Raw genomic sequence first — 27492 nt, forward strand, 5'->3', positions numbered from 1 at the left:
GTTCAAAGTAGTATCAGAGTTCTTTCATGGAGGAAGGGAGAAATGGGGAGAGGGGATCACAGAGGGTATGGGAATGATACCCCTGGTTTTGCATGCCATCTGTCCTGGAGGCTGCAGCAGGTTCTTTCCTTGGCAAGAGGCACTGCAGCCCTGCAAGTGGGAGCTCTGTAAAACTGTGGGAAGAGGCAGGGGTCTGGAGCATCCTGGAGAGAGATTAGAGAAAGGAAGCAGAGAGAGAGAGAGAAATTTAGCCTAAGATCTGGAAAGGATGTATTTGAGGGGCACAGTTATAAGATTGTGCAGGGGTTGTGCTTGAGTTACTTCTAATGAGAAATGGTCAATGTCTAAATAATGGGGAATATCTTGGAAACTAGGGATTTGTTCCTTTCTGAGAGGGAAGAGAGGAGTGCAGCTCTTTAAATAAGTAAGAAAAAATTATTTCACTTATCAGAGCAGCCTCCAGTATTGACAGTGCTCACCTGAGCCCAGAGCCTGGGTGCTGGCTGGTGGGAGCTGGATGGCTCCTGAGAGCAGTGGCGCCCCATGTCTAGGCTGTATCCACATGTGTGCGGCTGCTCGAGGTCTGTGCAGATCAGGGACCTGCCTGCTGCCAAAAGAGCTCTCCCTGTGAAAATTAGTTCATAACTTATGAGCTTTGACAAGTTTTTGTTGGCTGTGCCTTGGGAAACATTTTTGAGTGGCTGTGGCTGAGTTTGCTTTAATTTTTTCCCAGATTTCTTTGGCTGGTGTGGAAATAGCTGGATTATTTAATTGTGTTTTTGAGGAGTATATATAGTCACCTGAAACTTGGTGATGTAAAAAGATGAGAAAAAAAGTGTATCAATAGCAAACAAGTTTATTTTCACTCCAGTGTAAGAGTTTGGCTCCTTCTGCAGCAGAGCTGTGACCCTGGCCCAGCTGCCAGGACTTGCTGAGTGTCCTGTGCATTGTCCAGAGAGGAACCTGGCCGTGGTTGGTTTGTCAGGGTCCCCATGGCAGAGCCCTGTCCCTACTGCTCTGGTCCCTGAAGAGCCCTGTGCTGAGCTCCCCATGTCCCATGTTGCTGAGATGAAAAACAAGGGATGGGACCACTGTGCTATTTAAGATGATTTATTGCTCAAGTAAGCCAGGTAAGATGTCAGTCTCGAAGGCGTGAGATTTGGAGAGGAGCAACAAGTCAGCCATAGCTTAAGGTAGTCACAGGTTTCTTCTTCACACAGAAATATATAACATTTTGGTCCAATAGACAGTTAAAACAAAACTTGTTTCTACTTAATAACCTTTGCCTAGTTGTGCTGCACTGCATCTGTCTCTTAGCCAATAAACTGACAGGTCACGTACCCATACACACACACCCCTGCTATAGCTACTAGATCCTTAGCCTACCCTCTAAGTCCCATTATTACAGCTCAAACCTACCACTATTTTACCTAATATAATTTCTTATTTAGAATATTAAGAATTAGAATATTAAAGTGTATTCTTACTTACTTACAATTATAGGAACATAAGTTTATAATTTTTCTACTTAATGTCTGTGTACCTTTATCATTACATTAACCCAAGCTCTTTCCAAGACTGTAGATTGAACCCTTGAGCATCTGTGGAATTTTCCATTTTTCCATTTCCCACACCATGTGAGCCCTTCCTCTCTGGCTCCTTGGCTGCTGCCATGCTCCCACTGAGTCACTTTGGATCTGCTGCACTGGCGACTCACAATGACAGAATTTCACTCCTCTCAAATCCAAGTACCTGCCCTGTTGTTTTGGGCTGGGCTGGGCTGAAGGGGAGCACTGACACAATAGCTCCAAGACATGATTCTCCCCTCCCTGACTCTGGCATTCCCTTGGAAAAAGGCTGCCTTCAAACACTGTCCGGGATTTCAAAAAGCACTCAAACACTGCACATTCTGGAAAAATAAGTCCCAAAGCTACCTGGTCACTGCTGTTAATGCTTGACTACTTCAGCTGAAATACCTCAGGTGATGCTTTTCTATTACTGCAGCATGTCAGGTTCCTGTTTGGATTCGAGCATGGGGAATGTCCTGGAAAGCTTCTGGAGCATCTCTGCCTGAGAGTGCTTCTGCTGGGAAGGGAGTTCTTATTGGAGTTCTTTTGGGAGGCTGCGTGAGTTTTGATCCTGCTTTCTTCTTGTTTGTCTCCTCTTGAGTTCGCTGTTGAATTAATTGAAAATCCTCCAGAATCCCAAATGTCCATTTTTAAAAGCTTTTCCATGAAAAGGGGGTTAATGATAACTGATTTCTTATTGAAAACAAAGTTGAGGAAAACCGCCTGCAAAAGCTATGGCTCCTGAACACAGGCTTGTTTAGCCAAGAACCAGAGCGCTGACAACTCCAGAGTGCTTTACTTTCAAGAACAAAAAGCAGCTTGTTGGGTTGGGATTTACCCTGAGGTTTATCCTACCCCTCTGGTCCTTCTGCCCAACACGGGTTCAGCTCAGCTCATATTCCATTAATTTATAGGCAGAGATGATGGGCCCTGGGCCTGAATGTTGCATAAGAGCAGTGATGGAAACACTTCTCCCTTTTCATTCATCCTCCCGGTGAATAGTTCCCTGTAGTTCCCTCTGCGAGGAGAGCAGCAATCCCTTCCAGCAGCAGTCCCTTCCCTTCCAGCAGCAATCCCTTCCAGCTCCTGGTGAGATCACAAGTTTCCGGACAGAGGGTGTGAAAGGAAGATGTAATCTATAGGCTGGCACAGCCCAGTCAGGAGATACTGGGCTTAGGGCTTTTTTCTGGTTTTCATATAAGATTCAAATGCTCTCACAAATTTCCATGTTCTCTTCCATTTAAAAGGGATTGTTTTTAAATTGTTATTTCCTTCCGTCCCCTCCCTTCTTCCTCCCTCAGTCTAAGCTGTGGCTGCAGGCAGTGAGGAGCTGCTGGCAGCTGCAGCAGCCCAGAGCTCTGGCTGGGGAGAGGTGTGAAAATGCTCGGGCTGGGGAAATACCTTCCCCTTGCTCCTCGGGATGGGTGTGCACATGTGCTGCCTGCTGCCCTGCTTTCTGCAGAGCTTTCACCTCTGTGAGAAGAGATTCAGCATCACCAAAAGATTCACCAGCACAGAGCAGGGCTGTGTTTGGTCCCTGCCCACGGACAGCTTGAAGCTGCAGAGCCAATTTCAGCTGGCTGGTTCTGGGAAACCAGGAGAATTGTTCATGGCAGCTCTGCGGGCTGATGAACTTGTTTTGTGCGTAAGTGGTGAGTGCCAGCCCTGCACTGGCTTTCCCACAGGTTTTTTCTTTGTGTGTCAGAACCTCCAGTGTGGATTCATGGGCAGGCTCAGGGACTGCCCCCAGTTACACCCAGCAGGGCAGGTGCTCCCAGTACCCAGCACGGAGGGTATTGCACAGATGGATGCCACCTTCTGCTCTTACATCTGGCCCTGCTCACTTTCAAAAGTAGAAGACATAGATCAAACCAGCATTTCTGTTACTGTCATCCTCAAAAATGTCAATTTAGTGAGGGACTGAGAGGTGGGACAGAGAAAATAATTGCTCTGTCTAAACCTCTTCACAGGGATCTGCAAATGGTGAAATCACAGGTACATCTTAAAGATGGAAGTCAGTGGGGTCTCCTACAGTGCACTGAATTTATTCTCTTTACTGCTTTTTGTTTATAAATGGCTGCCTCCTTTAGTTCAGTGAACATTTGACAGAATACTGTTGCTACTGTGCTACCTCTTCCACATGTGCCCACCTTCTGCATGTGTTTGGGGCACCTTTCATACAGAGAGGTTGTCTCTGTGTGAAATCTTTGAAGGAGAGTGCCTCCTGTCACCTCTGCTTACCCGGAATAAGCTTTCTGGTTCAGCACTGAAATGAAACCATCTGGAAAAAGAATCTCCCAATAAAATGCTTCTCTTAATTTAAAGAAGTTGCACATTTAAAATGTCTAGATTGTCTGTGGGAACACACTGGTTTCATCAACATTTTCGAGTAATATGACTGAACAATTTTAATCAAGTCAACATTCTTCCTTTTGGTTTTATGTTATGGTTTTGATTGAAATAAATCACTTGGAGTATATTGTTTTGAAAAAATGTCAAAATTTATAACTTTTTGGCCCTAAACTGAATTGAAATAAGCATCTTGAAATCTTATTTTATTCCCCTGCCAGGAGACGGGAATATGATGTTTTTCAGCCAGGACTAGTTAAAATTTGGATGGCTGCTGCTGTTAGCCTTGGATGTCCCATCACACAGATACTGGGTTCATCTGTTTTCCTTTTCCATGAAAATGTGTGCCTGTGGCTCATGCTTATTTGGACTCTTTTTAACACTGGGTTTCCATTAGGTGTCTTTACTCTGCCCTTCCTAGGAACACTTTTTAAAGAAGGAATCGAGGCATAAGGAATTGCAGCAGTGTGACCATCCACTGTTTACTGCTGGTTTCACTCACATGTTTATGTGGGTAGAATTTCAGAGACTCACTCCCAATCCAGAGCATTGCCCCTCTCTTGTACAGGCACTCCTGCTTGCTCAGGAGTATTATTCCTGTATTATGAACACAGGAATGGCAACAACTTTTTTAATAATGGCCCAGTAAAACCCAGTAAAGCCAACAGGGTCAGCCCTTGAACCAAAGAAGAGCAGGATATACGGGTTAGGAAATTCCACAATGGACATGAATGGAATTCTCCTGGGACATGAAGCAGTGTGTGATGTCTGTCACAAGTGGCACATGGTTCCCTCCATGTAGAGCTCTGTAAAGCTTTGAACAGAGCTTTTGAAAAACTTTTATTTTAGGTGTGCATTATTGCTAGACAACACAAAGTACAGAGTGAAGGTTCTGAGAAATCACACGCAGCCGCTTTTAGTGAGGCAAAGAAGCCTTTATTTTGGGGTTTTTCAACCCTTTTATAGGGTGTTCCAATACAGGTTATCTTGATTGGTAGAAGGAACAACACCTCCCTCATCCCATTGGTGAGACAAGAGAGAAAAAACTCTCAGAACATCTGTGTCTTGTTTTGGGAAAGTAACCCTTATTTACACAAACAATCCTTGAGCGAGAAAAGGTTCCCAAGACTTTCCCTTGGGAACAGTCAGTCCCTGAGAGCTTGAAATTCTCTCAGGTTCAGAAATCATGTCCACAGTGCAGGGCTTAATTTCTCTCTCAACAGAACAGCAAAAGTCAGTGATATTGGTAAGAGTGGGTGAAGGACATTGGTGAGAGTACAAAGAACCAATTCTCATTTTAGTGAAGCCCTTGTGTATTGACCCAGTTGTGTAAAACAACATTAAGGAAGGCATTAAAATAGTTAATGGAAACAAATTATTGCAATAACATCTGCTGGTATTAAACTCCCCTATCCCACAGAGCTATTGTGGGGTTTTTTTACCCTCTTGGTTCAGACACCTTTATTTACAGCTCCAGCTTTTGATGCTGTTCCCCGGTAATGAGCTGCTGTCTCCAGAGCATCGTTGCAGTGTTGGGGAAGGGAGGGATCCAGAGGTGGAGCACATCAGCTGCGGGGCTGGCAGGAGCACAACTCTCTGTGTGCAGGGATGGGGGCTCAGTGGGGCTCAGCAGCTTCCCTCAAAGATGGTTTTCTCTGTGCCTGAAGTAGAGGCTGTTTCTTTGATATGTGAGTTTGTGGTTGGGGGGAGTGATGGGTGTGGGAAACAGATGGAGAAAGCACAGGGAAATTCAGTGGTTTAAAGGAATAAAAAGATACTTTTTGTTGGAGTCACTGCACCAGAAACAAGGAGCCTCTGAGGAAGCAAAGCAAGCCTGAGGAAAGGGAAGTGGTGTCATTCATGGAGGAAGGGTTTATAAGGATTTCAGTCTTATCAGTTAAGCTTTAAAACCCAGATGCTGAGGGATGTAGAAATGCTGTGAAGAGAAAGGCATGGGGGACTGAGCAGGGCAGGGAGCAGAGACAGGGCTTGCCATGAGCACTCTGGGCTCTCCATGGGTGAGAGGCAAGGCAGCAAGGATGGGAACAGGGGAAGGACTGGCGGTGACCCAGACAAGCAAACCAACCCTTGGATAGAAATGAGTGTGAATGAGGGGGGCAAGAGGTGACAGCACAGGGAAGCAGCTCCTTTCACTGAGGCAGGACTGTCCTGTGGTAAACCCTCAGCTGTCCTTGAACTCTCTCCTGTAAATGATGACTGCTTTCTGCCTCTTGCTTCAGCACAGGGATCACTGGGATTTCTTCTGGGAGTTTGAGTGTGTGCCTGAGGAGTTCTGGGGAACCCTTTACCCTTTACCTGGAGCTGTGCCCCAGCAAAGCAGCACAGACTGGCTGGGGTGGGGGGTGCTCACACTGCTCATCCCTTACCTGTCCCACAGGTGACGCCTGGCCCTGCCCTGGTGCACACAGAAGCTGCCAGACCTGTGCCTCTGACACCCAGGTGGCCCATGCTGGGTGCTGGGGCTCTCTGGGAAGCCTGATGTGGAAAAGGGAATATGATTGGGGCAGAGCTGAGCTCGCTGCCTCCCCATGGGGTTTGCCCAGGGCACACACATACACTGAGGCATCAAAGCCAGGGGGTACCATAGGAGGGGATGTGACAAAATCCTGCTGCCAGCCCCTCACAGAAGTTATCTGTAGTTGTCCTCCCATTCATTATTTCCCAGCTAAAGCAATGGAACAATTACAAATTTGGTTTACCTGGAAAAGCTGCTGAAAGCAGGATGAATTATTAATTCCCAGGCTGCATCCTGAAGAATTCATTTCAGTACCACACATTGAAAATTTTCCTTCATGAGAAAGAGCCTGGTCTTGAGAGCAGTCAGATTCTGAAAAAGTGAGATTCTTCCAAGCCATTATTGTATTTTCTGACAATTTTATTTTTCCTTCAATCATTTTCCTTTAGCATGCTCAGCTAATATACTCAAAATAGTAGTAGGAGACGTACATTTGTAAGAATTCTATCCCTGTATAAGGTACTGAAGTAACTGGGATTCCAGGGCAGAACTGGGGAAATTCTTAGCACAGTTTGTCCATATCTTATCAGAACAGGCACACTTTTCCCACAGCCTGGCCTCTTGCCAGAGGGACTGAGCAGACTTGTTGGAAGCCTCCTTTGAATGGGAGAAGTAATCTTTCTGAATGGATTTTCTGGCACAACTCTAGTTGCGTGTGCAGTTCATTGTTCTGGGTGATGTGGCTGTATTTTACCCCCCAGATAAATGTTTTAGGGTTGTTGTTTTTTTGATGATGGGAACAGTCCTGGGAAAATAATCAGATTGCTGGTCCTTTAAAATTCTATAGGCAAATTGTTTTTCTGCTGTAAGTGGTTTTCCGTGTTAATTGTGTAGCTTTGTGAGCATAGTTTTGATATAAAGGACAACAGCTGACTCGCCCTTGAACTTTTCAATGCTCAAAGGGCTTCGTAATTAAAAAAAAAACATTTTCTTTTCTTCAAGGCACTTAAACAAAGTGTTATTATGCCAGTTCATGTATGCATAGATGTATATTGTGTGTTCATAGTATAGTAATTCACTAAAAAGTACTGCTGGTGTTGTCAAAAGTAAAAGAAGTGATTGCCAGTGGTGGCACATCCTCAGTTGTTGTAAATGTCCTGCAGTGAAGTTGGAGCTGATCCCTCTGTTCACCACAGTCCTGCTGTGGAGCTGTGCCAACCTCTGTGAGCAGAGGATCCGGCCCTTTATATGTATTACAGGATAGTTAATATGATATGTAACCACAAAGTAACCGCAACACACAAAGAAGTTCTATTTTAGCCCTGCTGGAGCAAAGGAATAACTGTTAATGCTGAAGACTGAAGTGCGAGAGATTGCTCAGTGGGGGAAGGAGGCAGAAAAAAATCCAGATTTTGAGTTAACATATGTACAGACAAATTCTCACGTCCCAAGGCTAAGTTTTGTCCATAAAAATTCCTTAAGATTTGAGTCTTTGTAATTAAAACCTAAAGAATAATTATCTTAAGCTCATATCTGCAGAGGAAGAACTGTGTATTTACTTATTCTCTGCCAAAAAATCTTGTTAGCTGGAAAGATTAACAAAAAGGCATTGAGGTATAAAGAAGGGCCTTCTTTTTATTGAAATATATGTTTTGTCAACAGATTCAAAACAGAACATTCGCAACCATTTTTTCTTCCTTTCCTTTTCAAAATAGGGGTGGGGGAAGCATCCAACTCCAAACTTAGTACCTCTAATGCTTGGAAGGCATTATGATTATTTTTTGTCCTTACGCTTCCAGATGTTGGACTTCATCCCAACTTTTAAAGACCTCTAATGTTTAACAGGATATGTGCCGAGTGTAGTCTTTAACAGAGTTTTCTTTCATAACTCCAGGATCTATGAGAAAAGGTAACTCGGGAAACCGCTGCAGATTCGGCGCTGAACCCCCAGCGTTCCAGGAGAGCAGCCAGGGCTGAAGGTGCGAGCTTGGAGCAGAGCCGCGTTCCTTCGGGATGACGATGGCCAGGGCCCGGAGCTGGCAGCAGAGCCCTTGGAACGCCCTGCTCCTGGTGCTGCTGTGCACGGGCAGCTGCCAGCAGCAGAGGGACTGCACGGGAGCCGAGTGCCAGGCCCTGGAGAACTGCATCGAGGACGTGCTGGAGCCCGGCGAGTGCTGCGCCACGTGCCTGCAGCACGGCTGCACCTGCGAGGGCTACCAGTACTACGACTGTGTCAACGTGGGCTTCGTCAACGGCAAGGTGCCCGAGGGACAGTCCTACTTCGTGGACTTCGGCAGCACCGAGTGCTCGTGCCCCAAGGGAGGGGGCAAGATCAGCTGCCAATTCATGCTGTGCCCAGAGCTGCCCCCGAACTGCATCGACGCGGTGGTGCCGGCGGACGGGTGCCCGCAGTGCGGCCGCATCGGCTGCCTGCACGAGGGACAGAAATACGTGGCGGGGCACACCTTCCACATGCCCCCCTGCAAGGTTTGCCACTGCCCCAACGCCGGCGGGGAGCTGATGTGCTACCAGCTGCCGGACTGTGACACCTTCTCCTTGAACACGGCCAGCCCGGGGGACGCCGAGGACGGCGAGCCCGAGAGGCACTACGACGATCCCTACAGCTACGACCAGGAGGCCTCCGAGGGAGACAACACCCAGCTGGAGTCTCCGAAGAAGTACAGGAGTTACTCGTCCCACCTGGAGCACGACAGCCTCAGCCAGGAGCAGAGCGAGGACTATGACTACCCGGCGGCCAGCGTGGCTCCCTCGGCGCCGGGCCCGGCCGGGCCCCACAGCGCGGGCACGGCGGCGCCCGGCACCGCCCCGGGGCCCGCAGGCCCCGCCGAGGCCCGCGGGGCCGCGGAGCGCGGCGAGCGGCGGAGGCTGCCCCGCACCACCGCACCCTCCCTCCCGCAGGTGACACGCAAGGAGGCACCGACCACCACCGGGGCTCCTCCACAGCACACCACGGCCACCACCGAGACGCCCCGGCTCCCGGAGGAATTGGAGAGGAGGCCAAAAGGGAACAAAGAGAGGCACGAGCACGAAAGAGCCCCCCACTCTAAAATGAAAAAGCATGCCAGGAAGGAAGAGCCAGAGAGTAGCACGGATCAGGGCTTGAAGGAGGTGAACTTTACAGAGGTGAGCTCAACAAGATCATCCCGTGAAAGCGTCGAGGGAAATGATTTTCCCCAGGTGAAGTTCAGTGCAACAACCTCTCCTCCTGTTGCTCTGAAGGAAGAGCGCAGCCAGTCCTCCCCCAAGCAGTCGCAGACGCTGTATCGTTACCATCCCGAGGAGGACGGGGACCCCAACTCTATCCACGCTAACCCCAGGCTGCCTGAAGGTAAGAACTATTCCGGTGTGGGTGTCTAGAGAACTCTTATTCATGTCATTGGTGCTCATCCTCTGCTGTATTGTTCTTACTGCTGCACATGGCCTTGAAATCAATCAATCAATCAATCAATCAATCAATCAATCAATCAATCAACCGTCTTCCATCCCTTCAGGAGGTGGTTTGTGTTTTGTTTCACAGAACAAAACTTCAACCTTGTTTTGATTTCACAGACATTGGATGGGGTTTTCTGGTGTTTTAACTTTATTTCAGATGATGATTTCTTAAACTCTTGCATTTTCCTTCAATTACTTCCTTTCAACTTCTGTTGTGCTGTTAAAGAAACATCTTCCTCTACACAGAAAGATTTAATTAGTTTCTCCAGTTGGCAACTCAGTGTAATCACATTTGTAGCTTTTGTCTTCTTCTGGGAAGGAATTGAAACAGTTGTGCTTTCACTTTCTAAATAAAAATATTTAGAGCACTTGTAATATTTATCTCATGGTTGAAAGCCTGTCTAAGCTCATTAATTCAAGAACTTGAGAGATACACTCAAATACCCCTAAGGACTAGTAGGGAGAAAAAGGGCTCTCTCTTGCTTTATGCTTTTTTGGGGCTGGAAGTTTATGATGTTTATGATCAGCTGTGGCAAGTGTACGTATTTCCTCTCTGCCTCTGAATTCCTCTTGACATCTGCAGGGAATGTTGATTATACGCTTTATGCAATGCTCATTACTGTAATAAATGCAAACTTCATCGCAGTAAATTAGCACACACAGAGCTCATATTTCCAATTCATTTTTCATCAAATCAAGAGCAGTACCTCCCCTTTCAAGATGTGGCACAAAATGTTCTCACGAGACTCAGCTGCAGGATGCTTGCAGAGAATACTGATGAATCCCTAGGCAGTGGTATTTCTGAGGGCTGTGTAGGTAGCCCTTAAATCTTGAGCTGTCCAGTCCATCTCCTGGAGAAGCTTAAGGCAGATGAGAGGAGGAGAGCAGATTTGGAGCTTAGACTCTAAGTCCCAACACAAGCAGCACCTTGTGGCTGTTCAAACAGAAGGTGTGCCGGGTCCATGGATGGAGATGGCAGCTTTTTCCTTTTCCTTTGACTTCCCTTTTACTTGCCCCAGCCTACCTCAAAATCCGAGCTGTGCACCAAGGCTATGTATGATACATGGGCCTGACTTAGGACTGACACACAGTAACCTGTTTGCTGATGTAACTTTAAAGATATTTTCTTAAAGTTAAATTGCCTTTTCTTTTTCTTTCAAAGAAGGAAAAATGGGTGGAGCACCCTGAAAAGGGTTTAAGAAAGTCTGTTGGGGTGAAAGTGTTCAGCCACACAGCTAAGTACTGGATTTTAGAGTCTGTTTGGGTGATTTGCAGTCTGTGATTTCTGGAAACTGCTTGGCTGAGACAGGTCTGGTCGGGGGCTGGATTAGTTTGAGGTGCCTGCAGCAAGATGTGATGGATGGCATGTCAGGCATGAATTGTTCAGCTGACAGAAGCAGGCTTGGGAATCACTGGGTGCCATTTTCCCCTTAGCTGAGGTATGTACAATTTCCTTTAAATACTGCAGAGGTAGAAATGAAAAATAATGTCCCCTGGAAGTGCAGTACTCTCTGACTGGCCATAGATGCTGCAGCTCTGAGGTTGCTGCTTCCCTGCTCCACGGAGCTGCTGCATGTTTTGGGAGCCAGCACTGGTGCCACCACACCATGTCCACCACCCAGAGCCACTGACAGGTGGGACCTGGCCAGGCAGCCCCTGATCTGCCCCACCATCTCCATCAGGAATATTGGGGGAAGATCTGTGTGGAACTACAGCACCCTTTCCAAAAATGAAGGATCTCTCTTGCCATGACCAGCACTCGTGCCTAGGGACAGCAGTGTTTCCACTTGTTCTGCTATTTTAATTGACATGGTTGTGATTCATGGGAGTAGCTCCATATGTTTCAACTAATAAGACACATACATCTTGTGAATTTGGTGACTCCTGAGCCAGTGGTGGAGGGGGAGTGAAGATATTAGTCAGACTTGAAAGAAAAATTAATCTCGCCTACAGATACAGAATGAAAACATAAATTTTGTGCATGTATTTCCAACTGTAAAATGACAAAATCCATCAGAATTGCCAAATAACTTCTTTTCTCCCTTCAGGAATCGTCAGCATGATGTAAACTACATCAGTCCCCTGATTTTCAGAGCCTGTGGGGCTGTTGTGCTGTTCTCTAATGAGGCTGCAGCCACTCTGGCAGTGTGCAGAGTTTTGTTCAACCAACTCTCAGCAGAGTGCTCTGGGGCACATTTCTGTGACTCCATGGCCATTCTAGATTTATGTTTTGTTTAGTGTTTCTTTTCCCCCAGAGTTTAGAAAAGTTTAGAGAACTATGGGTGCTTCCAGAGAGGCTTTCAGCCCAAGTTATCTGGCTGTTGCATTTGTTCCTCCTGTTCAGCTGTATCCTGGTGCCAGAATTCTGCTGTGGTTGGATCCTGGTGCCTTTGGTTAAAAACTTGGCTTTATTACTTGTATTTTACATATCTCACTTTGGTTTTATATGTAGCTGAGTTTTCATCTCCCAAATCTTTGCTGGTTCATACGTGATCTAATGTTGGAAACAACATGGAACACTTTGGTGCTCAGAAGGTTCATTTCATGGTTTGGTTTGCTTTCTTCTTTTTAGCATTGTTTTACATCTGTTGTATTGCCCTGTGTTCACATGAGCTCCTCAGTTCCTAAAGGAGCTGTAACTGTACAGCAGAGGTAATTACTCAGCTGAGAAAGTGTAAATTAAGTGCTTTCACCATCAGAAGGGATGAGATTAATAGAGACTGTTCTCTTTATACAGTCTGTCTCCAAACATTGATCTTACCGTGTCACTAACTGCAAGAGCAGCAAACAGGGGCATTTTAATTTCTGTATTGCCTATTTCCTCATCCTAAAAATGCCCTGATCAGGGCAGGGCTGACTATAACATTTTTCAAGAACTTAGTGTCAAATTCTGTTACGATTTTCCCACTTCCATTTCCCCATGCTCTAGCAGTAGAGTGCTATTCCTTGGATAAATGTAACTCAGGTAGCAAGGAGCCTCATTGTAAATGTTTTATAATTTGCATTCTGGTTTTGGCAGGCTAAGCAGCGGTTTGGGTCTAGCTGGACCTCTCATGTTTCAGAGTGGAGGTGTTTATCCACTTAGACTCCTCCATGACTGGTGATTTTTTTTACCATTGTGGCTTTTAGAGATAAAGATAATTGTTCTTGGGCTGAAGTGAATTGCACCAGTTTGTGAGCTGAGATCAGTGGATGTGAGAGTGGCATTTATTGCAGGTAAGTCCTGTTCAGGCAGGAGCTACTGGGAGGCTCCTGTGAAACTGGATGTAGCTGAGATTTCAACCAACCCATCTGCTGCATGTTTGCCGATTCTGAAACTCCTGGAGAATGATGACCTTGAATTTCTGAAATGAGGATAAACAGATCCATGTGCAGGTCCAGGATTTGGCCTTGATGATCCTTTTGGTTTCTTCCAACCTGGATATTCTGTGATTCTGTGAAATGAGACCTGCAGTGAGGGTATGGAAGCATTCCCTGAGCACGCCCACCCTTTGACCCTCTTACTGCCACCATAAAAAGCACTGGAGGTGGGAGAATGTTTGTGTGGTCCTTCAGAAACAAACTCAATTTACCTTGTGTTTTTTGCTATCAAGTAAAGTGTTGTCTCATTTTTACTTGAATTGCCTCAGGCTTAATCCTGTGTTCTCTACTTTATCTCAGTCCTTTCTGTTACAGGACGAGATCAGCTTTGAGCCCTCAAAATAGGTATATATGAGGAATAAAAATAAACCTCTGGAGACTGGTGTGCAAGGAGAAAAAGCCTCTGGGCCAGCAAGTGTGAATCAACAAGAATTACAGCCCCAGAAGACAGTGTTCAGGGATTTCTTTGGTAGTTGGTGTTCTGAGGTGGCACGAATGGGAATAAGGCAGGCTGAGATATTTGCAGAAAGAGGAAGACTAAAATACTATAAAATTAAAAAGTGTCTATCTGTTCTGCCAAAAATGGTCTTTGTACTTTATTAGGCAACCAGATGCTGGTTTAGGAGGAAAAAATCAAATAATTCAAGCATTTCTATTAATAAAAACATCCCATGTATGATATGTGAGGGGCTGATTCCCTCATGGCTGCTAGTGCACAGCCCTCCCTGCACCCCTTCCCTTGTCACCTCAGGCATGGATTTGTGAGCAGAGGGTGCAAGGAAAACCCAAGCCTGCCCAAATGGCACAGAGGAGTGCACTCAGAGTAATTGTTCTCAGACTCTGCAGTAACCAGTAGCCGGAGTATCCAATCTGCAGGCACAGGCAGCCAGATGTGATCTGGCTCTCTGCTTCCTCAGCTCTTGCTTGCAGTGGCTGTAGCATTATGTCTGTATCCCGTGCTTGGAGCAGTCCCATGTGAGGAATGGGAGCAGGGCTGGGGGGGCTGCTGGAGCCCCCCCACCCCAGGCACGCAGGCAGCAGCTAAATTCCCAGTGTCCAGACCTGTCCTGGCCAGGGGCATGCTTTAGGGGTCAGTGCTGGTGCTGTGGGGTTTGTGTCTGGGTGATGTCTCTGGACATGTTGCTGCATGGCTGCTGCTTGCCTGGCTGTGTTTTGGGAGCTGCTCTGGGTCAGATCCTGCTTTTCCAGCTGGCTGGGCTTCAGGACGCCTCTCAGAGCTGCAGGCTCTGCACTGGGAATGTTATTCTTTGCAAGAATTCCCCCGTGGAGCCCAAATCCTCCTTCACCACTGTCCTTCTCCCATTCCTCATGTGCATCTTCCTTCTAAAACTGAGATATTAACAGGTCATGAGCCCCTGGATACCAATGCTTTTGCGTCAGGCTTTTATGGGGCTCTTTTGCTCCTTATCTTAAAGAGTATTTTAAGCCATGGTTGTATATTGAATAATATATATATTTATAGTATATTGAATAAACTAGTGGTCTTTAGTTAGAGATTATAGTTTAGGTGATCCTTTTCAAAGCTGCAGAGATCTGTGCAGTGGCACAGGCATGAGCCTGGTATGCAGAATGCCAAGATTGGGTGCCATGCTTTGCTAAAAGCTGTATAGCCTGTCAGTCAGATGTCTGCCGATTTTAAGAGCCTAAATAATTTAAGAAATGCTCAGATCGTGAGTTCTTTTCAAACCCCAGTACTTGCCATTCTTGTAAAAAGACATGTGTAAGAAGGGGGCTGGCTCTCCATTTTCCTGTGTTACTCATAAAATTAAGGTGTCAGCTGCTGCCTTCAGTGTGAACCACTGAGGACCACAGTAGGCAGGTCCAGTCTACAAGGTGAGACAAACGTGTCTTCCTGCAGCTACTGCCAGTCTTGCCTCCATTAAATACCCTCAGAACAGCACAGTTCTTGTCCCACACAGCTCTGGTGTGACAGTGAGGTGTAGTCAGACTTCCCTCTGCTGATAGTGCGTTATACCCCGGGCTGTTGGTGCTGCAGCACGGGGAGTTACTCACACAGTTGGCTGGGAGTGCTCTGCATAAGGAAATCCATTGTGTTCAGTGCTGGCACCAAGGGACTGTGCAGAGGATGACTGAAAGTGGAACAGGAGGGAGCATTCACATATGTGGGGCATTCAGGGGAGACCCATCCTCCCTGCAGCACAAACCCAGGGGCAGTGCCTGCATGGGACAGGCTTTCCACAGGGACACTGACACAGGGGGGTTTCAGATATGCTAGACTTCAGGGGGTTTAGTTACTAAGATAGCTTAAATCTCAAATTGTTGCCATAATACAACTGGAGTTGGGCACCCAACCTCAGATGGCATCAAAATACCTCTGAAAACCCGTCTCATGAGTAAAAAGCATTACTTATGCAAAGTCAGTTCCATCCACGGTTTGCAACAAGAACATTGCATCTCAGTTTTGAAATTCAAACCTGCTGCAGACAAAGTATGAAAATAAGATGGGAGTTTTATAAATTAATTACTCATTTGAACAGACGAGGCTGTTGGGCTCCCCAGGTTTCTTGAGGGGACTTGGATAACATTTGCTGGTTATTTATAGTAAATATCTGAGAGTGTATTTTTTTAATATGCATGATTGATACTCCTTCAGAAAACAGAATTTAAATGAGACTTGTTTGCACTAATGTGTCTGTTATTCTAATTGATCACCAAGGAATTAAAACCAACTCTGAATATAGCTCCTTGTTAGAGAAAGGGAAGTATAAGTGTAATTCCTGATACAGGTTTTGTGAGACAATAACCTTTTGAACAGTTTCAAATATGTAGGCAAAATAAACGTAGGTTTCTAGCATATGCTTACTCATTAAAGGATTTGTAATTTCATTACCCCGGGCCTCACAGCAACCAATATGTCCTACCTCTCAGGGATTCTTAGGTAACATGCCAGCAAGTAATTGGAATTTTATAAAGATCCCCTTTTTGTGCACAGGTGTTATGTTTTCTTGACTGTTCCCATTCTGTCTGTGCTATGCCTGAGATGACCAATTCCTTTCCAAAGCCACCAGAAAGTTCTAAATCGCCATCCCAAAGCACCAGGGGTTGTTTAGGCTCAGCCAAAGGCTGGGAGAGGATTAGGAGAAAGAAGTATTTGTGTTGTATTTAGGGCCAGCAGACCTCCTGTGCACATGTTCCCCTTCCCTGCCTTTGCCAGGGTCCAGGGAGCTGCAGAGCTGCCCAGGAGCCGCCTGCCTTGCTACACCACTACCTGTGGGTGTCTGGGACACACCAAGCACCCTGCAGGTTTTTAAGCAGCAGCATTGCAGAGTCTCTGTGTCTGCAGCTGGGCACTGCCTGCTGGAATTGCTGGTTTCCTTCCCATCCTGGGATGCTCTGGTGATGATGGGGTGGCCGATGGTGGTGGAGTGTCTGAGATGGTGGCAGTGGCTCGGGTGGGTGCAGTGGGATGGGAAGGGAGGGTGAGCAGCCAGGGTGGGCAGGGGGCTCATGCTGGGGCTGCCCTGCCTGCCCTTCTCCAGCCCTGACTGCCCCTTTCCAGCCTGGCCACACTGCTGCACTTCTGGCTGCAGCTTCTCCAGCCCTTCCTACACCAGAAATGGAGCCATTCACACAACCCCCCGGAGCAGTAATTCCCTCCCCTTGGTGTCTGAATGCTGCTTGCTTTTGTGGTGCTGTTGTGAACCATAGGGAGGCTGATTGTGTTCAGAAGGGCTCAGAGTTGTTTGACCATAGTTTTGAATTACCAAGTACTAAAATAAATGTGTATGGCTTCAACAGCTCTGGGTTTAAAACCTTTTAACAGTATAAAGAGTTGCCAGAAAGGGGAGGATTTGCATCAGTAACTTTTAAAAGTTGTTGTAAAAGTTGATGCTCTTGTAAGCTGTTCCTGTGTGTAAACTATACAACTTAAAAATAGTGAAAATCATCAGATGAGATGTCATAGCCTTACTGCTGCCATGCACAGGGCAAGTAACTGCTTGCAGCTGCAGTGACTTGTGCTGGCCAAGGAATAGATGTGTGTTAGTCCTGAACACCCTTCCACCAAGATTATCTAAATCGGGTGTATCAGGATGGCTCAGGGGTAAGGAAGGTGAATGCTTAGGATGAGCTTTATTTTGTATGAGGTCACTCTGTAGAAATGTTATTTCTAAAAGCTTGGATGGGGGCTGTGGGGGAGCTGCTGCCCAGCATGGGGACTTGGCATGGAGAGCTTGCAGCCTGGTGTTGACCACCAGACACTGGGGATAAGTACAGGAACTCTTCTCGGAGAGTTGCAGGAAAGAAATGCAGGCAGATATGCCTCCAGTGGTGTTAGGGAAGTCAACAGGTTACCAAAATCCAAATCAACTGGAAAAGCAAGTATGAGCTCAGTACAGGATCAGCAGTGAGTGCTGTTGAAAAGGGAAAGTGTACTGGATGGGAAAAAGGGAATTTTCCATGGATGTCTTACATGGTCCAGAAAAATTTCAGCCATGCAATATATTCTGGTCTCAGAATGGCACTGAGATGCTTTTTGTGTAATAATCCCCCTAGCACCGTGTGAGGGCTCCAGTCTGACACTGATCTGTAATAACACTCACCTCCTTCTTACATTCTCTGTGAGCAGCAGCATCAGCTGTGTTTGGAGCAGGGAAGCTGGGGTTTGACTGGAGCTGGAAGGGAAAAAGAACTGAGAAGAAGATGAATGAGCTCTTGCAACAAGAACATCTGGCTGTACCTCAGTTTCCTTCTCTTCTCACCTTTCACTACTTTATGTTCATTTCAGTCTGAGTCTTCAAAGACATTATATGTGCTACTTGCTGGAATCATTTTCTGAGCACAGGTTAAACTGATTAATATTACAGAGTTATACATCTTGTATGAAGTGAATCAGCTAAACAGCTTCTTCTATTTGTGTTCTGGTGGAGACATCCTGCAGGGACTTAGGAACCAATTACATTTTGTCAGTGGTTTGTAGCACAGCATTTGCTATACCCGATAGCAAACCTCTTTGTGTGCCGATGGCACAGGGAAAAGACATTCCAGGCACACAAGCCTTGCTTTGGTGGGGAGGAGAATTCCCTGGAAAGCAAACACTGAACAGCAAAGCACACCCTGTGCTCCAGCCGGCTGAGCTGGGAGAGCAGAGCCTTGTCTGGAGGGGACTCGTGTCCAAACTTCTCTAATCTGTCATTCCAAAAGTGAGCTTCACGACTATGAAATGAAAATACGTGAAAATGTATCTTTGAAATGAAAATGGGGCTTATATAATGGTGGTTTCTTGCGGTTCTTTCTGTAAGGATAAAGAGTTCTTTTGCATTCAACAAGCAGAACAAGAAGCTCTCAGTGAGTTTAATGGTGTTTAAGGAGTCTTTTTTTTCTTTCCTTTAATAATTATTATGACAAATCACTAGGAGGAAGATTTGAAAGCAATGCCTGGTGGCACAGGGAGCTGTACACCCATCCCACATCCCTGCCAAATGCCGTCAGGGTTTGGCTACCAAGCTTCCAGCTGATGGCTTTAAAGCTTCCTTACACCCGACTGTAATTCTGCAGCTATGTCTATAAAACATCTTGTTTATGGCCTATAAGCAGCTGAAGATTAATATAGTTCTCCCTCTTATCCAAGAATCCTTCCTCTGCAATGTTCATTAATTTTCCTGGGTTGGAATTGCCTTGCATGGAATTACTAGTAGTTTTTGTTTCCAGATTCAAATGTACAGAGGTCTAGCCAAATGATTTTGTAAGAGATTCATTCTCAGGAACTGTTTTCATTGAAGATAACATGCGCTTAAGTAATGTCTCATGTAATAATAATAAAATTTGTACTTTTCCTGATTCTGGATCAAAGTTGATAAGTGTTGTCCGAACTCATGGCATTGAAATCAACAGAAAAACATCAGTAATGACTGGCTTTACATTGTGAGGTTCCATAAATGTTGAATTTCAGTCAGTTTGGATTGACTGTGGTGGTTTTGCTGGTGGAGATGAATAACAGAGACTTTACAAAATCTTGTGCTGTGGTGTCAGAAGTTTTGGACAATGTTTTAAAGTGATGAATGTGCTTTGCATGTGTTCTTGTAGTACAGACTTTTGCTTTGCTTAGCTTATGGGCCTGGGAAAGTTTTCCTAGTGGTGTCTGTGTTCTTTCTCCCTCATCCTTGGCCCCCAGGAACAAGAGGAGCAGGTTTGTGCTGTGACATGGCCAAGAACAAGTTGTGGGACAGGCAGGTCCTCTCACTGCCTTGACGACACGTGAAGCTAACCAACTGAGATGAAAAAGGAATTATACTGCTGGTTTTCTTATTCTTGAGGAATGTAACCAGCTGGTTAAAATGAACAGGAGCTTTTGGAGCCAGCCAGTTACGTTTGCTTTCCAGTGTGAATAACTTGGTATGTGGAGAAATTGTGGCATGTGGCAGAGAGGGCAGTTCAGGCTGAGCACTGGTACACTCCTGTGGGGAGGATGAAGGAGTTTAACACTGCACGGCTGAGGCTGAGCCTCCTTTAGCCTTCAGTCGCAAGTCCGCATTATCACTCTGGATCGTGCAGAGATCCAGTGCATCATCAGCACTGCTGTTTGTCTGCATCCCTTCAACCATGGCATCTGACCTTTATTAGGTAATACTGAAGTCTCTTCTTGGTATGGTGAACAGATTTACACAGCTTTGAAATCTGACCCTGCTGTTTCAGAGAGAGTGCTGGCTTGTTATTCAGCTTTTAAATGGAATCAATAATGTTCCTTGAAAAAAGACATTGAAGGTCAGACCCTGTCTTGTCACTGCTGTGTTAACCCCATTAGTTTCAGTGAGGTATACACTCATTTTAGCTGCATTGCTCCTCTGATATTACTTTAAAATGGTAAAGGGCAACTGTTAAGCATTAGAAATTTTAAAAATGAAACGCTGTCTTTAAGAAATAACTCCTTCCATCTCATGGCATACAGCAGTTGCTCTCACTTCACAAGGCTTCCTTTGCAGTAACAAAGTGCTTACTTGTTATATTTTTTGGTCAGACTCAAATTCTTCTCCCAGAACTTACAGTTAATGTATAGTAAACGAATATTTCATAAACCATATGATTGCTATATGAATACATTGTTATAACCATTTGTCTCTTTTGTTTGTAAATTCCCCAAACTGAATGTCTGTGAAATGGACGTTTATGGCCATGCAGCTGATAGCACTGAGCCCCTGGCACCACACGGTGCTGAGGGTCACAAATGAGCTCCTCTTCCCATGACAGGCAGGAAAAGACTTGATGCCTGCTCATCCTGCATCACCAAACACATTCCTTCGGGAAAGAAGAGCTTGTGTTGGATGATTAATGTGTTTTCCTCACCCTTGCCAGGGTCACAGAACTGAGATTCTCACTGCTCTGTTTCAAATGTGGCACAGACATCTTCAGACTCCCACAGAATGTTAATCATGCACTTGAACATAAATATCTGGACTATGGTCAGTTTTGTGCCATATGGTCAGTTTTAAACCCAGAGGAATTGCATAGTTTTCTAAGTATTTAGCATGAGAATTGTCCTTGTGTGCTGCATTCATAGGTCAGAATGCTGCTTGTCTTGGACCAAGTCTTGGCTTAGTTTGGTGTAGTCCTGGTACTAGTGAAGAGGTCTTCACAGCAGTTTCTTATTTTATATTTTAATGGCAAGAAACATATGTATATATAATAGAATCAAAGAACCAATAACGTTAGAAAAGACCTCAGAGATCATTAAGTCCAAACTTTCTCTCTCACTCTGCAAGGTTCAGGAAAGAGTCCATTTCCTGGAGGGCCAGGGGACCACCCTGCTGACGTCGTGATTGATTCTGTTCTCTAAGATGAACCAGGGAGGTTTCCTAACCCACTCTCATTTTTTTTTTTTTTTGGCTGGCTGTTTGCTGCCACCTTGCTGAGATTTTCCTTTTGCTGCTTGAATATGTTCCAGATTCAAAACCTGCAAGCTGCCAAAGCTCATGACAAGTGAGACAGAAGAAGCATTGGTGCAGTGCAAGGAGAAGGCAGGTTGGCAACCAACGGGTGTTGAGGATGTTTTTGATGTAGTAGTCCGCAGCACTTTCAGTATGGTGTGTTGCCTTATCTGTGCATTCTCCCAAGGATTAAAAGAAAATTATCTGCTCTCATAACCCATCCCCTCTCTGCTGCTCCATCAGTTCTAGTGTGCAGTGCAGGTTTGTTTGGCCCTGCCTCTCATGGGGCGGAGAAGGTGAAGTTTAACCTTTATAACTTAAGTATCTTGGGCTAATTAAGAGAAGGCAGCTCCATGTGGGCTCCTGCAGCTCAGCTCAGGAGCCTGGCTGTGCATGCAAGCTGGGGGATAGTCAGGAGAAAGCTGTACCCTCATGGAGGGATGTGCAGGCTGGGCTCTAGAACAGGAGGTACAGTTGGTGTTCACCACAGACATTACCCACAGCAAGCAGGATGAATGTCTCAATACAGCCAACACTGATGGGCACGTGTTTGTGACTCTGCTGGGTATCAAATGCCTTAAAAAAGGTGCAAAGGAACTTCCAGCTGTGTGCTGGGGAGCTGCGTGCTGAGGCTGAAAAATGCCTTTATCTTGTTTGCCCTCTTTTATTATTCTCTATTAGTAGGACTTGGTTGTTAACTTTCAAACTGCTGAGCAACTTTTAACTACTTGTGTGGCATAAAAATCCACCTTCATCAGATGCTAAAATAGCTCCTAGCACGTTCCCTGAATTAGTCTGTCAAGCAGGGGAGAGTTCAGTTCTGCAGCAGTGATGACTGTTGACACAATTTATGTAATTGAAAATAAAATCTTTGTAAGCAGGAGTTTAGAAGTGGCAGAATTGCTCCACAGGTGTGTGTGGTGCTGTGGGAATGCTGGCTGGCTCAGTGTAAACAGTTGGCATGTAGACATATGGAAATTTTTGCACGTCCCTTGAAAGTGTGGTGCTGCAGAGCCCCGGGGCTTTGGTCACTGGAGGTCAAGCCAGGGGAGGTGTCCCCAGTGAAGCAGGGAGCCTTTGCTTGGGGAGCTGAGCTGAGCCTCAGGGCTCAGAAAATCCTCACAGTGATGCAAACTAGGGCCTGGTTTGCAAAGCAAACAGCACAGCAAATGCATTTGTGACTGTAGCTTGATAACAAGGATGTGTAAACAGGCTGCACCTGGCTTCTTGTTTAGCTACAACACTCCCTGGATTTTTCTTCCATAACTGCCAGTTATGCAAATTGATTAATTTTGCAGATTTCTGCCTTTTGTAGCATCATGTTCAGAACAAGGAAGAACATTAATCTAATATGAGGTTAAAGTTGCTTGTCAGGTGTTGTGATTGTAAAGATGAATAAACTCTTCTCAGCATGGAAATGTATGCCGTGGACATCACTTACAAAATTAAAGGAGTGCCAAATTCTACATCATGTTTCAAATAATCTGATATATGAGCTTATTTGTAAGGTTCCATTCCCTGGAGTCCTGTGGCTGCCCAAAGCCATCACCTTTCATTTAAAACATGTTTTTTAGAAAAATAGGAGACTCACAGTTTTCCTCAGAGAGAAAAACTGAATCTCAAATGTTTTACACCAAACAAACCCCACCCACCCTTTACGGAGAGAGCAAATTTAAAGCTATTCATTAGACTTTACTGTTTAGATATTTGGAAGAAATTCTTCTCTGTGAGGGTGGGCAGGCCCTGGCACAGGGTGCCCAGAGCAGCTGTGGCTGCCCCTGGATCCCTGGCAGTGCCCAAGGCCAGGTTGGACAGGGCTTGGAGCAGCCTGGGATAGTGGAGGGTGTCCCTGCCATGGCAAGGGTGGCACTGGATGGGATTTAAGGTTCCTCCAACCCAAACCATTCTGGGATTCTGTGGTTCATTTTCTGCTCCAGTGCTGTTGCAGTCCTTCCCCAGCCACCAAAGGCCTCAGGCAGGGAGGGGTGGCAGGGCTGAGGTTGGGTGGGCAGGAGCCTGGGAAGCTCTTTCCCAGCAGGATGTGGAAACACCTTGCCCAGCAGTTCTCCTTGAGTCCACCTGGAGCATATGAGGTCAGTGCATTAAGGAAGAAGCAAAGAGGAACCAGACAGCTTGAGGAGATGAGAGCCAAACCAAGGCATTTCTCTTGCTGAGACCCCCAGAAGTCGCTCCAGAGAGCAAAGGAAGCCTTGCTGGAATGTTCTGCAGGAGAAGGGAGAGCAGCAGACAGGAGTGTCCTGCTCTGTCACAGACCCTAAGCTGTTGGAGGAGTGCCTGATGGGGCGGGCTGGGGTTTTGTCTGTTTAACATTCAGCCTGGAGGTGCCTAAATAGGAGTGGTTTAAAACAGGCCCACAGTTGCCATAGATACCTGTCTAAATTGAAAATAGAGGTCTGGCCCAAGCTTGGAGCATGTCCTCCAAAGCCAGCCTTGGAGTGGGCTAGAGGAGCCCCACAGAACTGTGGTGCTGCAGGGATTCAGCCCAGGATGGGGATGTCTGGATGTGTTTGACATCACAAGGCAGCTCCAGCAAGGCTTTGCTTGGACCTGGAGACTGAGAAGGGAAAAATCCTTCATGTTTCAAACACTTTCCTCCTTTTTTTTGCCCTGGGAGGTCTGTAGAGCTGGAAAAAATGCCATGGAATTCTGCTTTCCTGGCATTGGGTTTGGTTTTCACTTGTGAAATGATACTGTGCAACAAAGCAGCAGCAAATTTAAAGTAGTTCAGCTGGATAAAAGCATCCTATTAAGGTAAATTTGGTTTATTTGTCCCAGGAATGCGTAGCAAATGCGTGTCTAATTACAGATAAGGCAACTAAGCCTTTCATCTTCACTCAGTGAAAAAAGCTCTGCAAATAATGTGGAAAATGTTTTGGTGAAATGAATGAAGGTCTTTTCAAGGATTTGGTTATCACAAATGAGAGCCTCACTTGAGGGAATTGGGAATATTTCTCCCTATCCTCTGTTGGATGGATGTTTTGGGACAATTGCAGCTGACTGGAAACGCCTCATTTTGAGATAAATCTGTCCCTCTGCCTTTGGGGATCACTGGTGTCATCTCTGGGTTTGGGATGGGGAGGGCAGGTCTGTCCCTCTGCCTTTGGGGATTTCTGGGGTCATCTGTGGGGTCTGGGATGGGGAGGGCAGGTCTGCAGTGCTTGGTGAGGATGGAGATGCAGGAATGTGACTGAAAAGTGCACACTTAGCAATGTGCCGTGTTTGCTCTCCAGTTTCTCACTCTGTAGGTGGTAGAGAATTAGTGTTTAATTACTTGCAGGCGGTGGACAACAACCAGCCCCCTTAAACTGTTTACATTTCCGGATAAGGCTGGAGCTGGATATTCTTCTGGAGGTTCAGTCCTTCTCAAAATCTATGGGAGATTTTATAGTGCTTGTTTATCTTTTATACCATGTACTGGGATAAATGTTCCCAAAGAGCTTTTATCTACTAAAACCCCCCTGTTCATCCATGTCTACATCCCATTATATATGATAAATCCCATTCATGGCATTCAGCTTCCCAGCCTGTGAAAAGGCCCAATCAAGAGGCTTGTGCAACTGGGGGAGTTCAGAACTGGGCAGAACATCAGATTCAAGGTGGAGCTGGAGTTCTAGACTCACTTGGATACAAGGTATTATATCTAGCAAATACCACTTGAATAAAACATTAATTTCCCATTATAAAACATAATGTTGCTCTGATAATGGTTCCTGTTTTGAGTAATCTTCATTTCCTGCATCTCTCTGGTGACTCATCACAGCAGAGCTCTCATCCATTCTGCTCTGCAGATGCTCTCAAGCTGTGTATTCCCCATCTGACTCAGCTCCTGTGTATCAGCATCTCCTCCCATTCTGTAGAGCTGTGGGAATGTTTGCCTGCAGAGCACTTCAGCCTCCTTCCAGCCTTAAAATGACTGGTGCTCCTGGCTGCGCTTTTAAATTTAACTCAATTTTGTAACAAATTTTTGGTTAAAAATTCACATTTCAAATTTTCAGGTTGTCTCAAGACTTGAATCTGGAAGTGAGAACTCCGGATTGCAGAAATGTGTGTGTCTGTCCTTGTGTGCATCTGTGAGAGGAACCAGTCTTTCTTCCTTTCAGGTTTTCAGTGAGTGGTTGCCTGTATAAAACATTCCCAATGTGATGTGTGCCTTGTACAGCTTTAATTAAACTTAAAGAGGTTAAAAGGGATGGGGTGCAAGGGTCTAAATGGAGACTGTGCCTCAGCTGTCATCTTTGTAACAAGGGCTGAGCTTCTCCTGCGGAGGTTTATAGGTAAATAAAAAGTTTTAAGAAGGCTGATGGGTGGGTGGTGAACTAAGCAACAAAACCACAGGATTCAAAGAAATTTTTGTTGGAGCTTGGAGGGCTGCAGTGCTCTGAAGTTCATGCAGAATGTTCCACATGTGAATTCAGAGCCCCCAGAGCTGGGGTGGAGGTGTGGGCAGGGCTGGTGTGACATTTGTGGTGCCAGGGGAGATGTTTGTCAGCTCTGGGGGTACAACAGAGCCTTTTCTGACTCTTTGTCATTTGGGCTAAAGGAGAGGAGGGTGTAGGTGTTACCAGGTATAACTCCTATCAGAATTGTCTGGCCATAAATAGGTTTTTAAGACTTTCCTCTTCTTCTTGTCTTGCTGCTCTAGCTGAGGTTTGGGCTGGAGGTTCATTCTCCAACTCCTGGGTAGTGCTGAGCCGTGCAGGGGATTTTTCTTTTCCTTTTTGAAGCCAACCTCACCCTCCTGTGAGCAAAATGGAACATGGTGTTCAATAAAGGGTGCAGTGCAGTGAATATACAATTGGTTGTGCTAGTCTGGGACTTTCATTACTTAGGTTAAGCCCATGCAACTGGCAATATCGTGGAGCTGCCCTCCTGTCACCTGTACCACAGGATGTACCCGGGAGTCACTGCAGTACAGCCTCTTTACTTTTAATTGACTTCTCCACTTATTTCTGGCAGTTACTTAAGTTTCTTAGGTCATATTTGGGTAAAGTTTTCCTTTCCATACTGAAAGCAGTTTCTAGTATTAAAAGCTGCACATGGATGAGAGTTTTCACTGAATGAATGATGACAGAGGGGAGTGTTGGGAGAGTGCCACGATGCATATAGTTCTTTAGATAGATTGTCGTGAGGTGGTTACCGCAGCTGTCAGTCTGTTAGGATTACATAACATTTTTAAATTATCTCCTTTCCTAAGGCCAAAAAATGATTCAGTCCTCTTACATATTGTATTACCTCGAGCTCTTGGTATTTGTTACATATGCAATCAAGAAAATAAGAGTCTGAGGCTTGCAGAGATTTATTTAGTAGCATTTAATAGCTCTCTGTCTGCTAGTAATTTGGTTCATCAGAATGAGGAACTTATTTCTGAATTGTCTTTTAATGAGCAGATAAGCAGGTTTCTCTATCACTCTAAAACTGTGGGTTGTCACTTCAGGGCTTTGTTTTTACAAATGTACGTTGTTATCTCTTGGATAGGTATCAGCCTGCTGTGGTAGTTTCCACTGGTTTTAATGGTGCTTGAGTTTAAATGCTCTAGCTAAAAGAAAGATAAGAACCTTTCTCTTCAGAGATATTTCTTTTACTGTGTATTTGGTGCTTGATGGAATTTATGCAGCCAGAACAAACCCTAAATGATTTTCAGTTCTGTGAATAGTGACTTTTTACTTGAGTAGATTGTGATAGAAAATGGGGAAATGCTTTTAAACTAAAAGAGAGCAGGCTTAGATTAGATATTAGGAAGAAATTGTTCCCTGTTAGGGGATGCCTTAGGACACTGTAATACCTGGTTTTGAAAGGGCCAAGGCAAGCAGAGGTATTTTTCTGCAACAATGATTTATGTGACTGAAACACAGGATGAGCAACATGGTGTTTCTGTGTGGGAAACAAAAGTGGTTTATTAACTAATGAACAAGCTGGGATTTAACTTAGTGCTGCTGAAACACTGCAGATGTGCAGCTGAAGTTGTCTGAAAAGAAGGAAGGGAACTGAGCAGAAATGTAAGAGGTGAATTCAGCACCTGGGCTGTCAGTCCTTCCGTGCTGGGTGTTACAGGTTCACAGCAGACCAGAGAGTATCACCTCCATCCTGGAGGGAACAGCCTCAAGCTGCATCAGGGGAGGTTTAAGCTTGATATTAGGAAAAATTTCTTCATGGAAAGAGTTGTCAGGCATGGAAACAGGCTGCCCAGGGCAGTGGTGGAGTCACCGTCCCTGAGCGTGTTCCAAAACACAAGTGGATGTGGCACCTGGGGACTGGCTTCGTTTGTAGTGAGCAGGGTGGTGCTGGGCTGATGCCTGGACTTTTCCAACCTTAATGATTCCGTGATTCCTTTTGCCAGAGACTAGAAGCTTTTCCATAGGAT

The 27492-nt window shown here is 45.6% G+C and overlaps 1 protein-coding gene across 6 annotated transcripts in view; it reads left to right on the forward strand.

Moving 5' to 3' along the window:
* Positions 1-27492, forward strand: part of FBLN2 (fibulin 2) — an 89030-nt gene that overhangs the window by 17105 nt on the left and 44433 nt on the right. For all 6 annotated transcript variants that reach the window (XM_088061860.1, XM_088061863.1, XM_088061859.1 and 3 more), the window contains exon 2: positions 8288-9742. In XM_088061860.1, the coding sequence (XP_087917986.1) occupies positions 8407-9742 (1336 nt within the window). In that variant the 5' untranslated portion in view covers positions 8288-8406. The remainder of the gene's footprint in view (positions 1-8287; positions 9743-27492) is intronic.

The sequence above is a fragment of the Pseudopodoces humilis genome, chromosome 13 (assembly GCF_049639895.1).
Source record: "Pseudopodoces humilis isolate 2021_Gansu_Grassland_sample_001 chromosome 13, ASM4963989v1, whole genome shotgun sequence".
Lineage (NCBI taxonomy): Eukaryota > Metazoa > Chordata > Aves > Passeriformes > Paridae > Pseudopodoces > Pseudopodoces humilis.